General features: G+C 41.0%; 1 protein-coding gene across 1 annotated transcript; it reads left to right on the forward strand.

Moving 5' to 3' along the window:
* Positions 1–6,486: 6,486 nt before the first annotated feature.
* On the forward strand, positions 6,487–14,652 carry opn3 (opsin 3). The gene is made up of 4 exons (XM_072677036.1): positions 6,487–6,811; positions 10,206–10,525; positions 12,665–12,916; positions 14,207–14,652. The coding sequence occupies exons 1-4, from the start codon at positions 6,487–6,489 to the stop codon at positions 14,471–14,473; spliced, it is 1,164 nt and encodes a 387-aa protein (XP_072533137.1). The 3' UTR covers positions 14,474–14,652.
* Positions 14,653–15,296: the final 644 nt, after the last annotated feature.

Genomic DNA, 15,296 nt, shown 5'->3' on the forward strand with positions numbered 1-15,296 from the left:
GAGACCAGCTCATAGATTCAAAATTTTACATATGTGCATCTTAAAGAGGAACAGCAACACTATGTGCTTATTCAAATTGCGACCTATTTCATGCGTCACAGTGTTGATGGTTGAATTGCTCCTATTACCTAAAATCCCCAGAATGTCACGAAAGGATAAGAACATTCTCGAGCTCCCACATAGTTTACATAGACCCACACAGTTTAGTGAATCCAGATTTAAAGGAGCAGATTTAAACAAGCGTAAATGTGTTTAGACATGATGTCTTTTTGTTCTGTTCACAGGCTCTACACATCTTACAGCACCTCAAGGCAGTGAGAGGGCTGCTGTGGTGAATCTGGTTAAGACGATTTGTAAGCAGAAATAAATCAAGGCAAAAGGGAGCATGTAACAAAGACAGGAAAGTGGACCAGAAGAGCTTAGATCTTGTGCAAACTACAATGGTTTGGAAACCAATGAGTGAGAAGCTTTTCTTGGTTTGTGCACTCCATATGCTTACACTTTTCAATATTTACTCTGCATTTCTCTGAATACTGTACCTTCAATACAATAAACTGGCCCAGATAGACTGACTACGGCTATAACTGAGAGATATTCTTAGCAGAATGTTCATTTTCAGTGGCATCATTTCCATGGCTAAAATCTATAATACCACAATGTAGAGTTCAGTCCAAGCTGAACATTATATATATATATATATATATATATATATATATATATATATATATATATATATAGTGGCCTTGGAAGCAAGATTTGTTGTGTATATATACACAACAAATCTTGCTTCCAAGGCCACTTCATCTGAGAACACATTATTTACAGATAAACAGGAATATTGAGTTTTACATTTTCTCTAGATACTCCACATACAGAAAGAGGGATAGAGAGATACAGCAGGAACAAGGAGAAATAAATGGGTCAGCATGTCGCATTGACTACTCACTGATGGGCAATGTATAGTTTGTTCTTTATTTAAAGCAGCGGGAGCAAGACAGGGGAAGCAAGAAATGAGAGAATAAGAGTGAGAGACTGGGAGGGGGAGAGACAGAGCTAGAGAGAATAAGAGAGACACAGAGAGGGGGGGAGAATTGCCTGGCTGTTATACTGACCCAGTTCCAGGAGTCTAGGCTCATCTGTGCAGCTAAAAAAAATTAAATAGCATATGGATGAGCGGAATAAACAGGGGAGTTCATATATGCCTTTAGTAGACATCTCTTCTTGCTGCTTGCCAGTCAGTGGTGTCTTTTAAAGTTTTTTCAGTCTGAATTTGTAAAAATCACTTTGTTTTTGCACATACTAGTATTTTTTGGTGAGGGCACACATGTAAGGCCTATAAAGCAGGATTGCTTAGTCTACAATTGTGTTTTCTATTGTGTTGTCTTCACATGTGTCTGCTTATCGGTTTATCAGCTGGCTTACACTGATTAGCCATAACATTACACTGATTATCTTTTTACAATGGCGCCTATGAAGGGGTGGGATTTATTAAGAAGCAAGTGAACAGTAGGTTCTTGTAGTTGAACAAGAGCCAAACTGTGAGGGCTAGATGACTGGGTTAGAGCATCTCACAAACATCATGCGGGTCTTGTGGGGTATTTCCAGTATGCAGTGGATATTACCTAGCAAAAGTAGTCCAAGGAAGGACAACCAGTGAACAGGCGACAGGGTCATAGGCACTCAAGAAACATTGATGCACATGAGGAGTGACGGCTTGTCCATCTGCTCAGAGTACAGCTTGCTGTGTACCAGTCAGGACTAGTCGGGTGTCCATGCTGACCTCGTTCCACTGCCGAAAGCACCTACAATGAACACATGAGCATCATAACTGAACCATGGAGCAATGGAAGAAGTAGAACTAGTCTGACGAATCATGTTTTCTTTTACAACATGTGAACAGCCGGGGGTGTGTGGAACATGAAAAAGAGGTCGAAGTGGTGACTTGGCTTCCAGGTTGCCAAGACCTCAATCCAAATGAACATGTGTGGGATGTGCTGGACAAACAAGTTAAATCCAAGAAGGTCTCACCTTGCAACTTGCAATGCTTAAAGAATCTTCTGCTAACTTCTCGGTAGCAGATACTACAGGACACATATAAAGGTCCAGATGCCTCGATGGGTCTGCCTTGGTGTCACAAAAGGGACATACACAATATTAAGCAAGTGGGTTTAATGTTATGGCTGATGGTGTACTTAGTTTACAACTATGTATGTATTCATATTTGATCTATTATAGTTATATACCCCATATTTAAACACGTGTTTGTCACTGCATTAGACACTCCTTCTCTATAGATGTACCTAATGATGCTGAATTTCCTTTTACAAAACAATAAAAAAAAGGTTCTTGGGGTTTTGAGTGGCTCAGTGGTCTAATGCACTACCATTACCATTATGTTAGCTGGTGCGGCAAAGCTGGCAATGGCGGCAGTTTGACTAGAGGCTGTGGTTGGCTTTGCATGTATCGGAGGAGATGTGTGAGATGTTGCTAGGGGGAGTCACTAATGGGTGGATTAATTGGCAGTACAAGATTTGGAGAGAAAAAAATAGGAAACAGTTGACAATCAGATTATTAAAAAGAAGGTTCCTCAGTTGTTCTTTAGTAAAGGCATAGAGTTAAGATAACTCAAAAAACAAATTAAATGCTTAAATTGCTCTTGTTTAAGGGTTATTCATGCTGGCAAAGAACCCATTGTGTTTAAAGTGCAGTCACTTAAGTACTGGTAATTTTTATCATTAATGTTTAAATAGTCTGGCCAGAGGAGGATGGGTCCCCCTTGTGAGTCTTGGTTCCTCCCAAGGTTTCTTCCTCCAGCTCTGAGGGAGTTTTTTCCTTGCCACTGTCGCCATTGGCTTGCTCACAGGGGTCTTTGACCCTTCATGTTATTTCTTCTTTCTTCTCTGTCTCTGTCCTTTATTAAGTGCTAATTATGTAAAGCTGCTTTGTGACGACAACAGTTGTAAAAAGCGCTATACAAATAAATTTGACTTGACTTGACTTGACTTAAGTGGTGTTTCATGCTGCTCTTGTATTTCAGAAGTCAGTTGACACAGAACATGAGCTGGGTGCAGCTGAGTCACATTTAAAGTCTACGCAATGAACAGCAGAACTGACAACACATTAGGAGCATTCCTTGTGAAACTGTAGATATGATCTGTTTACTCTACAAATCAAGCTCATGAATAGAAGCAAAGCTCCTGCATGATATTTAGCATTTCGGAAGTCGGAAGACGGATCTGTGTGAAATACATTCATCACTGGCAGGTAATCAAAATTCTCTTTATTTGTTAAGCGCAACAGAAACTGAGAAACCAAGAAATCAGGTCAGTGTGTGCATCTGTGCTGCAACACAACTGCATGGACGTTTTCCTCAAGGCAAAGCAACTGAGGAGAACATTTTATGAAATGCTAATTAAAGTCTTCAGGAATGTTTTTCTGCAAAATATTTCCTATCCCCCTGCTGTGAATTAAACGCTGATGTGCAAATAAACTGGCAAAGTGGAAGTATACATTTAAGAACAGTTGGTATACAATAGCTGGGATCTACACTGTATAAACGCTGTATAGTCAAGTACTGGGTTAGAGCAACATTATGAAGACTTTTCACCTTAACATAACATGACTTGTAATAGTGAGAGTTGAATCTCTTTTGTTGCTACTCCAGGCTTGGCACACCGCTTTCTGCACTATGTAGGTTTGGTGAAGCGGACCACACAATAATGCTCCATAATGCTGCTTTAATTGAAGCCAAACAGATGAATACACAGAAAATCACCTTTTAAATCTCTACATTTCCCAAGCATATTTTTGGAATGCTATCACTTTTGTTTTCACACCATCATTTAAATGCCCACAGATAATTATGGCGAATTCAATTTAATAATTTTAAAAGCTGCTATAGTACTTCACTGGATCAGTAGGCCACTGGAATCACTATGCTCACCATTTTCTTGTGAGGTGGCCCAATTCCAAGGTCAGAGGGCTGGAAAGGCTCTTTGCCATATGAAGGACATGTGCTTTGCTTTGATTGTTTTGTTGTTGGGTTGCTGACTACAGAACGTTGCCTGCATTCCTAATAGAATTTAATAAATTGACTTAGTGACACAGTGCCTCTTGTTTGAGAGTAGTGTATAATTGCAACATGCTCTAAACACCCTAAACAGACTACCAAAAGACTGCAAAGAAGTGCCAAAGCTCCATCAAATAGATGTGCACATCTAGTAGTTTGCACATAAACCTCAAACTGATTCAGAAATACAGCCCATTCCATAGGCTACTATACAGAACTGGTGGCAACCCTGAATGATAGTGTATGTGTGTGTGTGTGTGTGTGTTGGCAGTTAGCAGCATAATTTGGTGGTAGGATCAGTCAGGATGGCAGCCAGTTGGATATTACAACAAGTCAATGTGTAAGTAAAAAAAATCGTAATTGTCTAGTGTGTATAATTGTAATAATGGTAATACTAATACTTAACAAAGCCATGAATGTTTTTGCTCACTGTTTCGATGACTGCAACAGTATGTTGTAGCTCAGACAGAGGAGAGACAGGTGAAGAGGCGGGGTCACAGGTAAATTTAAATAATTACTTAATTCAGTAAAGGCTAAAAATGTAAAACTCACTCCTGAATAGTGTTCTGTCGTTAAGTAGAGAAAGCTAACTGTGATGTTGTTGGCAAACATAATCACATTTGTGTGATCACTGTCAGAAAAAGCTCCTTTATGAGTGTGTTGGCTACCATATATTTAAATAAAGGCCTTGAGGGGGCCCCTCTGGACAGTTTTTATGTCCCTACTAATGTCAAACCTATCAAAACCTATGCTCTTGCATGTAGCTAATTGGTACTAATGTAAACTAAGACTAATGTGGTTTTCTCTCTATTTATCATCTATAAACAGCTGGATGTCATATTGTTTTTCCAATACTCCAGAGTCCTGTGAGTTTACTCCTTAGCCCTAAGAAACACATTTCTATCTGGACCATCAGATTCATGACAACTTTCATTTACATATAGGGAGTTAATGATTTGGTTGAGCATGAAAAACCAAGAAGCACTGCAGCACTTGGCCTTCTCAAACTAACGCATCTGGCATCTACTATCATATTTATTAAAAAAGTATCTAAATGTTTTTAAGCACATTCTACTTTTTAGGTTATGGTCATGGTTAAGGTTGAGACCTGTCTGGTCTGGGTTTGTCTTTCTTGAGTTTTACCAACAAAAATAAATAATGCTTTTTTAAAGCTCCACTTTAATAGTTAGCTAAGGTAGTGCAGTTTGTTTTCTGGGGGGCAGACAATGGAGAAAATGAATGTTAAAAAGCTAGCGTTAGCTTTTAGGCTAACGTGGACCCCCATTTGCTTCCCCAGCTGTTAGTTAGTTGTTTACCGAGTGTGAGCTCTCCTTCCATGAACACTGGCACAGGAAAAAACTGCAGTCACAAGTCCTAGCTTTGTAGCAAACTGTATTCCCATAAATAGCAGAGGGTGGTGGTGATGTGCTGCTCTCCAGTATCTACAACAGATTATCCCAGGGTTTTATCATTTCGCCAACTTCACTAGGGCTTTCGCTAATGGGCTGTATATATATTTTGGGAGTGTAAAAATGCCTAGATTGATTTAACATTCTTGGGGTTTTGGAATTGTGGTTCATGATATGTCCCTTCCATGTTACCAGACTATTAATATTCAACTATGTCAAGGAAAATACAGTTGGGACTTCTAGGGCCGCTTCATATTATAGAGTGAATCATGAAAGCCTGAACCTGCTGGGAGGTCCTAGCCTTTTTTTGGTAATTTTTAAAATAATACTAGTCTTTGAGTCTTGTTTTTTGTCATATGACTTTATAAAGTAAACATTATCCAGCTTCTTTGGTGTTTGTTATCTTAAGTTGTGAGTTTAAATTAAATGTCTGACTTCTGTCTTTTATTATGACTATAATCGAGAATCTTCATGTTAAGCCGAGCAGCACTGAATGGAGAATACCTGCATACACATCCATTACACTTCATTTAAACACATAGCAGATGTCCTCTTTTCCAGAGAGGAACTTTGACTCATCCACTTGACAGCAGTGACCTGCAGCCAGTTGTTCCACGTGATGAATGACGACTGAATGGAGAATTTCAGAGGCATCCTGAACTGCGGACCCAGATCAGTCTTATTGTTTCTTTCCCTCCCGCCTTCCGAGAGGCCCCGCCTCCTTCGCGCGCATTGGCTGGTAGTATCCCATGTAGGATTGACTAGTAGTTCATGCTCACTCAGTCTCTGAGCAGGAGGTGGAATTGGGTGGAAATATGGGTGGGGAAATTAAAGTAATCCCACCACCTTGTGCTAAATTGCCCTAATTTCTCCGCATTCCCGGCTTTAGTGGGATAACAGTGTGATCATATATCCATGAGTGCCGCACAGGAGACAGGGCCACTTCGCTACCATGCCAGGAGTTGTTGCGAGCGCGCATTGGCACACCAGAATGCTTCGAGCGAACTCATGCACGCAATGAATCCTTTCAACGAAACTGGGACTGAGACACAAGAGAACTATCTTTTCGCCATCGGGACATACAAACTTCTCGCCTTCACCATCGGCACCATAGGTGTGCTGGGCTTCTGCAACAACGTCGTGGTCATCATACTTTACTACAAATTCAAGCGACTGCGCACGCCCACGAATTTACTGCTGGTCAACATCAGCGTGAGCGACCTGCTGGTGTCCATCATAGGCGTGAACTTCACCTTCGTCTCGTGCGTAAAGCGAGGATGGGTTTGGGACGCCGCCACATGCGTTTGGGACGGATTCAGCAACAGCTTATTCGGTCGGTGCCCTGTTTCTCTTCTGCATGCTCTGCGTGATGCGTAAAACGTCCGTGTGGGATGTTTGGTAAAGTTGGTGCATTTGTAGTCGCTTCTGCATTGTTTGGAGACCGTGCGTAACCGTTGGGTGCGTTTTTGAAACTTGCTCCCCTTCACAGTTGCGTGTTAATGGGAGCCTCCGTGCTTGGCGCGCTCATTGTTGCAGATAAAGAGATGGCTGAATTATTCAGGATCTCTAGCCCACCTGGCAGAGGGGTCATATGCCTGCGCTGCTTGAAGCGGTGCAAATTATCCTCCTTTGACTGCGATACGGTTCGTGGTATTGTAATCGAGGTTCAGGCTAATAGGCATTCCGGGAACTGTGTGAAGCTTTAGTGCGTTTCTTGCTTCCAGCAGCGAGTGAGCTCCAAACTCAATGCGCGTAACGCGATCCGGCACTGAAGCTGCTCAACGGCAGGAGAGTCCAGGGGCACAATAACAACTGGCCATGGCATTTTAGCTCCCATAAAGACCATTGCCTATGTATTTGTAGAGCTTTTGCAGTGTTTGTTATGTAGTATGGTATAAGTCATTGCACCATTCAGGGACACAACAGAAGTCACAAAAACACTTAAATGAGGTTAAACTCATTAACATTTTTGCTTCCATAAAGAAGTAAATGATATACACTATGTCCAAATGTTTGTGGACACCCCTTCTAATGAATGCATTCAGCTACTTGAAGTTGCACCCATTGCTGACACAGATGTGCAAATGCACACACAGCTTGCCAATAGAATAAGGCTCACTGGAGTTGATAACCATTAACCTATTGGCAGCATGCCTAATGCCAGGTGTGGGCTAGAGGAGGAAATAGCCTCCAGCAATGGAGCAGTGGAACTACGTTCTCTGGAATGATGGCGCTCCATCCAATACTTTTGGGATGAGTTAAGGTGTTGGGGATGAGGTTACTAACTGATCTCACTACAATTCTTGCAGCAATGCTCCAACATGTAGTAGAAAGCCTTCCCTGGACAGTAGAGACAGTTACTCCAACAAATGCAGGATAAACCCTTTTTAAAATACAGTTGATTTATGGGGGGGCAGTGAATGAGCAGGTGTCCTCATACTTTTGTCCATATAGTGTAGTTACAGATAAATAGACTGCACATTGAATTGGATGTACAGGCAATCAGTGATATCAGTGTTAAATGTATCGGTTAATTTACAGATATGCACAGTTGGTCTATATAAATGGAACTAGTTGGTAATTTGGCTTTGCTTACTTTGATTTTCAGCTTCTTTGGCTGTATCAATACAATTGGGATTACACTCAGATTCTTACTGCAGTGCTGCAGTGTATGTTCCCCAGGTCAGAGAGAAGAGCTAATACGACATGATGGAGTGTGACAGTGACACATATGCTTTGTCCTTTGACAAGGCTGCCATTTAGTCTGCGACACACTAACCCACATCAGTTGTTTTATCCATCATTTTGGCACTGCTGTACAAACAGATAACGGGTTTGCAGTGTACAAACCTGGAGCAGTTATCTCAGTTCCCCACAGTGGGGTGATTAAGAAGAGTTGTGTGTCTGGCAGACAAATGACAACACCAAACCTAAAAAGCATTGCACGATGATAATGTAATAACACAAGAATGACTTTCAGCGTAATGTTCTCCACAATCTTATCATGTCCACACTGGTATTGTATTACTCAGCACCGTAAGTAGATATGGCAAAAGATGTTCCAAACAGATGTTGTAAAGGCTGTTAAAAGCCACCGTTGGCAGTGCCTGTTTGGGAGGACTGATGAAGATGTCGTTCTGATGAGGACTGATGGAATAGTAAGTGCTGTTCCCCTTTCAGTCCTGCATGCTCAAGGTCACACACGACCAGGATCATTTACCTGCTCAATAGCCCACTACCAAACACAATTACACAGCTCATGGCCTTATTGCATATGTAGATTACTCCATGACTCTCTGTATCATTTCAGCAGTGCAGCTGTGCTGTTTCCTGTCTGCACTGTATGTGTGGAATAAGGTCAGTGACTCACAGGCTGTTTTTTTCTGCATCTGAATAAATTCAGCCCAAAAGGAACACAGTAATGCTTGCTGACTAATTGTTTACAATTGTTTACATTCTCACAAATCAAACCCAAAAAGTAATGCCAGTAGAATAGCACTGCAAAGTAGATCACCATAAACCTACTGGCTCCATACCTAATGCCAGGTGTGGGCTGGAGGTGTATAAAGCCCCCCAGCATTGAGCTGTGGAGCAGTGGAACTGTGTTCTCTGAAATAATGGTGCTCCATCCAGTACCTTTGGGATGAGTTGAGGAGTTGGGGGTGAGGTGTGGTGGTTATCATTCATCATCCTGCCCCATAACGTTCTTGTCGCTGAATGCAATCACACCCCCCCAGAATCTAGCAGAACGCCTTCCCTGGACAGTAGAGACAGTTACACCAACAAAAGCAGGATGAAATACTTTTTTAATATCCTTGATTTCAGAAGAAACCATAAATGAGCAGGTGTCCCAATACATGTAGTTTATATAACCTTGATTTCTGAAACATATATAAATATACAATCTATGTATACCTGTATAGGGAACCTTGCATCTTTTGCCATTTTTTTGCCATTTCTGACCTTTTGACATAAATCAAAATTTATGAGCAGTTGTTACAATCTCATGATAAATGGGCCAATAGAAATACTCCTCAATGAACTTGGAATAAAGTATTGTACACTGATATCCACTGATTTGTCCAAAAGCAAAACATGTATCTATAAAATGGTTGTTTACAAGAGTAGATAAGAATGCAGTATCACCATGTAGATGTGTGGTTTGAATACTGGTTCAAACAGGAAGAGAATGTTCAGCACAGCCACCCACCATGTACATGCAATATATTGTCACAGACTCCCCAAAAGAAGATGCTCCACATCTGTCTGCCTCTGTCAGTGTGACTTGTGCAGGCGTGGGTAATTGGGTCAGTGTGTCTGTTCCTCTTTATATTGTTAGATGCCACAGGTATATGCAGAGACGCTCTCATCCCGCTCTTCAGGGCAAATGTCTGGCAATAGTAATTACCACCAGCTATTCGCATCAATTGATTTTCTGACAGCACGGCTGGGTGGGAGACAGGTCCCAGAGTCCCATGGTGGGAATAGTGAGAGGGGGAGGGAGACAGAAACTGTTATTTGCCCTAGATTTGTTTATCCACTATGTTAATGTGGCAGGTTTGAGCACAAAGTTATCTCCCCTAGCCTTGGCACCAGTAAGCACGTCTCCCTGTTGAAACTTCTGATTCATTCAAGAATTAAGAGTATTGATTTCCATCCAGTATATCTGATATACAGCAGTTTCCTTCCTGACATCAACCCTTCCTTGTTTTCTTCACCATGCCTAGGTATTGTATCCATAATGACGCTCTCTGCTCTTGCATATGAACGCTACATTCGAGTGGTACATGCCAAGGTTGTAGACTTCCCCTGGGCATGGAGGGCCATCACCCACATCTGGCTTTACTCACTGGCCTGGACCGGTGCTCCTCTCCTGGGCTGGAACCGCTACACCCTGGAAGTGCACCAGCTTGGCTGTTCACTGGACTGGGCATCTAAAGACCCCAATGATGCATCCTTCATCCTCTTCTTCCTCCTTGGCTGCTTCTTCGTCCCTGTGGGGGTTATGGCCTACTGCTATGGGAATATTTTGTACACTGTGCACATGGTAAGACAAACTTTAGTTATAAAATGTTTTTATAATATGATCATAAGTTTGATTCCATGTTGCTTACAACTGACTGTTAAATCACTGCCTAAAAATGTTTTCTTTTAATGAAGCCAAACGGGACAATAAAAAAAAAAACATTCATCCTGATTCATTTGGATTCAGTGACTCGAGTCCAGTTGGCATTGAATCAAGCTTGGCATCGGATATGCTGCAGTGCTAATGTTGGCTCAATTACAATTACAAAAACTACTAGTTTTTTGATCATTAAGATTGAAGAGGTTCAGTATATCATGTCCAGTCTAGCAACAGTTGTTAATAAATAATGTCTTTTGGCCAATTGCATCATTTGTGCTATCACATTATTTTTGTTAGCTACATATTACTGCTGTGCAATGAAAAACATGTATCTCCACTTTTGTTTCTTAGTTTTCTCCATAGTTCGAACCCTGTAGCTGCTCTGCACACTGTGTAAATACATCTGGATGAATGGACCAATAGAAATGTTCCACATCTCTTGGAATAAACTCTAATTTCCATTAACCTTCATTCAAAGTTAAGAACATGTTGCCTTCCCCTGTAAAATCACCATTTTGAAGATAAGTTTTTCATTGGACAGTGATGAGATATGCCTTTCTATCTGTTGGATCTGTTAGACCTAACCTGTTACAGTATACTATCAGTTTCCCACTGCCATGCCATTGTAATTCAGTTTTCCTGGAACACTGCCACATGTTTGTCTCCTGCTGGAAGTGCATTGTCTGGAGATGTCTGGTGTAAGCAATGATGTTACACAAAACTAGTCTGTATTTTCTATCAGCATAGCCCCATGCATCCGTCTAATCCTGTTGTTATCAGCAATATGCCTTATGTGGGAGATAAAATATGGCAGTTTTTATTTATTGTTGCTCTAAATGGCTCAGATATATGCAAGCATATGCAAGTGCAGACTGGAAAGCTCTGTTTTGACCGGCTCTGTTTTTATAAATTATTCATGACTCATAGGAAGCAAGTCATTACTTCATGTTCAGTCTGAACACCCTCCCAGCTCCAGCTAAGTCACCGGAGAGCGCCTGAATGTATATACAGACTGTCGGATTGTCATGCAAACATACACACGCAACAGCACCAGAACACGTCTGCAACACAGCAGTGTAATTCATCACTCCATTCATTAATAAGATGCAGTAGTTTATGGCGCAGTTTACTTTACTGTGAAAATAGCATTTTTAAAACCACCCTGACATTCATTCTCGCTGACCAATTTGTCCGCTTGACTTAAGTGCACTTTCAAAATGTCTTGATGGCTTATAGAAGAAGTCATAAGTGTGTCAGGAGCCAGATGGTAATGGCAAGGATGGATTACCAGATGCAGCGTTAGGGGGATGTTTACAGCTGGCTACTGAATGAAAGGAGGAAGGAATTGTGTGCTTGTAACACATGGACTGTTCAGTTTCCAGACAAGCAGTCATGCAATAAAAGGAACACGAAAGCCATAATAATCCTAACATAGTCCCATTCTAAATGCATCCCTGTTTTGTGCAGGAAAAGATTTGTAAAGGTGCATCAGATAAGTAAGAATACTACTTAAACTACAGACTTTGGCCTACTCTTTACCATGATACCAAAACTCCCCCTGCTGGTGACCTACTTCTTTGCGAGGTGTTCGCAAAGTGTGTCGGTCTCAGCCACGCTCTGTCTGACACAGCAAATTTCTGTGGCTGACCTTGAGCAGCTGTGGCCTTAGTAATGATGCTATCCAGGCTGTAATTGGGAAATCAGGTGGAGAAAGACTGGGCTTAATTGAAAGAGGCTTCCTCAGGGGAGCAGTTCCCTTGAGCACACAAGCACTGAACAAAATACAGTTGACAAAGCTAGGTCAGATTTAAATTAAATTGCAGGAGGTGTTCTCATATTTTAATTTGGCCCATTGTCAGACCATTTTGTGTGTTACTTATTAACTCAATGGATTTTCGCATTGTCATGGGAGCAGTGGCTCACACAGTAACATTTAATAGTCACTAAAAAGTCTGTTACATACATGGAACAAGTGTTTAATTTATGTGAAAGGCTGATGATGGTTCCTTTAATGTAATGAACATTGATGATATATGATGTTCTCTCCATTTCTGACTCCAGCTACGTTCCATTGAGGATCTGCAGACAGTTCAGATCATTAAGATTCTGCGCTACGAGAAGAAGGTGGCAGCCATGTTCCTGCTCATGATTTTCTGTTACCTGCTGTGCTGGACGCCCTACGCTGTGGTCTCCATGCTAGAGGCTTTTGGCAAGCAGAGCATGGTCTCCCCCACCGTTGCCATTATCCCCTCCATCTTCGCCAAGTCCAGTACGGCCTACAACCCTGTTATCTATGCCTTCATGAGCAGGAAGGTGAGGAGTGTCTTTTGAAGAGATGTCACAAAACACACCTTCAAAACAAAAAAGGGTTCTTTGACCATAGAGCAATCATTTTTGGTTCCATAAAGAACCATTTCTGTAAAAGAGAGGTGAGTGTGAGGGACCTTTAAATAGGCAAAAACCTTTACATCCACTTCTATACACCTTTAAAAGGTTCTTCACACACTCTTCTCATTTACATGAAAATGGTACTTCTACGGCATTGCTCAAAGAACCCAGAGTAGCACCTTTATCTTGAAGAGTGCAGTTTATAGAAATGCAGGTCCAGGCCCCACATTTTTTACATTTCATTACATTCACAAAATCTATTCTAAAAAACAAAATAGATTGTATTCATAAAAACTATAAAAGTGATGAATGTATAATGTATAATGTGTAATAATGTCCATAATGGTTCTAAGCTTAGACTTTTGTAGAAAACAGCAAAGTGTTACTTGTTGCAGTAAAATTAAAGTAGGATTAAGCAAGAACTGGCATTTTATTTATCCTTCGCTCCCCCTACAGTTCTGGAGTGTAATTCACTTCTGCACTATTGCCAGAAATACCGCTCCCTCTCATGGACAACTCTATGTGTGCATTTGTTGACAAGCTGAGAGATACAAAACCGAAAGAAACATGTAGAATGACAAGGAATTCACTGTTAAAAGGTAGGGTTATGTTCTACAATTTAAAAATGTAGAGGAACATCTTGAGGAGCTTTGAGGAACCTGAAGATATGTTTTTTTAGAAGAAAAAGGTTCCTTGAATGTTCCTAAAAGCACCTTAAGAGGTTCCTCCACAGTTTCTAATTGAAGAACCCATAAAGGTTCCTCAAGAAACTTGACCTAAATGGTTACACAGTTCTAACAAGTGGTTGTGTGCACACTCCACCACAGTTACTCCACCATGCAGCAGTCACATAGTGCAGTAGCAGGTTTTCATGACCTGAGTGGCAATGTCAGTGTACCATCAACATGATTTTAAAGCTGTTAAGGCACAAACGCAACATGATGTTGCTTTAATTATACTTAAAGTAAGTTGACAAGAATGTGCTATTTTTACTTTACAATAACAATAACCAATATGTAATGCAATAAGTTATCTTTTTCAGTTAATGCATCTGTTTTAAGTATGTAAGTAAGTAAGTTTCTTTTTTAAGGATGCAGGATGACTTACAGAAAAAAAATCAGAAAAGATAATACATACAGCAAATGCATACAACTGGAGCAAATATTCAGTCAAATCTCTCTCTCTCTCTCTCCTTGTGTCCATATTTTTGGTTAGTTTCGCCGTTGCATGATGCAGCTGCTATGCTCTCGGCTGGCTCGCCTGCAGCGCAGCATCAAGGACCGCCCCCTGACCTGCACTGACCGCCCCATACGGCCCATTGTGATGTCACAAAGCCGTGACGACCGGCCCAAGAAGAGAGTGACTTTCAACTCCTCCTCCATAGTCTTCATCATCACCAGTAACGACACGGACCCTCTGGCCATCAGGTCCAAGTGCAGTGAGCCACCACAGGTCAATGTCATTCAAGTGCGTCCCGTCTGACCCTGCCCAAGGACTCCATTGCCATTATGATGAAACAGTTCCTCACCCTCATGTCCTTCTGCGCTGTGAAGAAATTCTTGTGAAGCCACATTTGATCTGAGTGGTCCTTCAGAACTACTGAAAAAAGGCCATTTGACTATGCTGACCCTTATGTTGCACACCTATGAAAAGTATTTATTGAGCACCACTGACTGATTTTCCCTCTTGTGTGTGGAAAATGTATTATTTGTTATTGTAGTTAACATCAACTAATTATGTATATTTAATCTTTTTCTACCACTTTTATTTACTTACTTATTTTTTCCTAGATTAATATCAAAATCATTCATTCAAATCCCTTTCTAATTTTGCCTGAAAGGTAAATTAGGGCAAAAATGGATATTCTATCTGTCGAGAGACAAATGAACCCTTTTCATGTGCACAGAACTATAACACTTCTGCTGACCTCTAGTATTACAGCTTACATAACTGTATTCCATTTAGAAGACAAGCTTTATGTATCCTTATGCTAATTTGCATTCTTATATTTGTCAATAACAGGAAATGTTCTCAATGTTCAGGTCTCTAATCCATATGCAACTCCCAACTGTGCCTGTTTCTGATTAACAACCACAGTTTTGAAGCTAAATAACAGCAGTGGGTACTTCAATGACTTGCCAAAGGTGACCGATGATAAGCATGGCTGTTGATTAGTTTGTGAATCATGAAAAGGGTCCATCAGTCCCTTCACCAGCATGAAAGATCAACAGGGCTGCAAAACCAGTGTGACTTTGGAATGTTGAGATGGACCTTGTTAGGGGAAAACATCCATTTTGAAAGGGAG

The sequence above is a fragment of the Salminus brasiliensis genome, chromosome 4 (genome assembly GCF_030463535.1).
Source record: "Salminus brasiliensis chromosome 4, fSalBra1.hap2, whole genome shotgun sequence".
Classification (NCBI taxonomy): domain Eukaryota; kingdom Metazoa; phylum Chordata; class Actinopteri; order Characiformes; family Bryconidae; genus Salminus; species Salminus brasiliensis.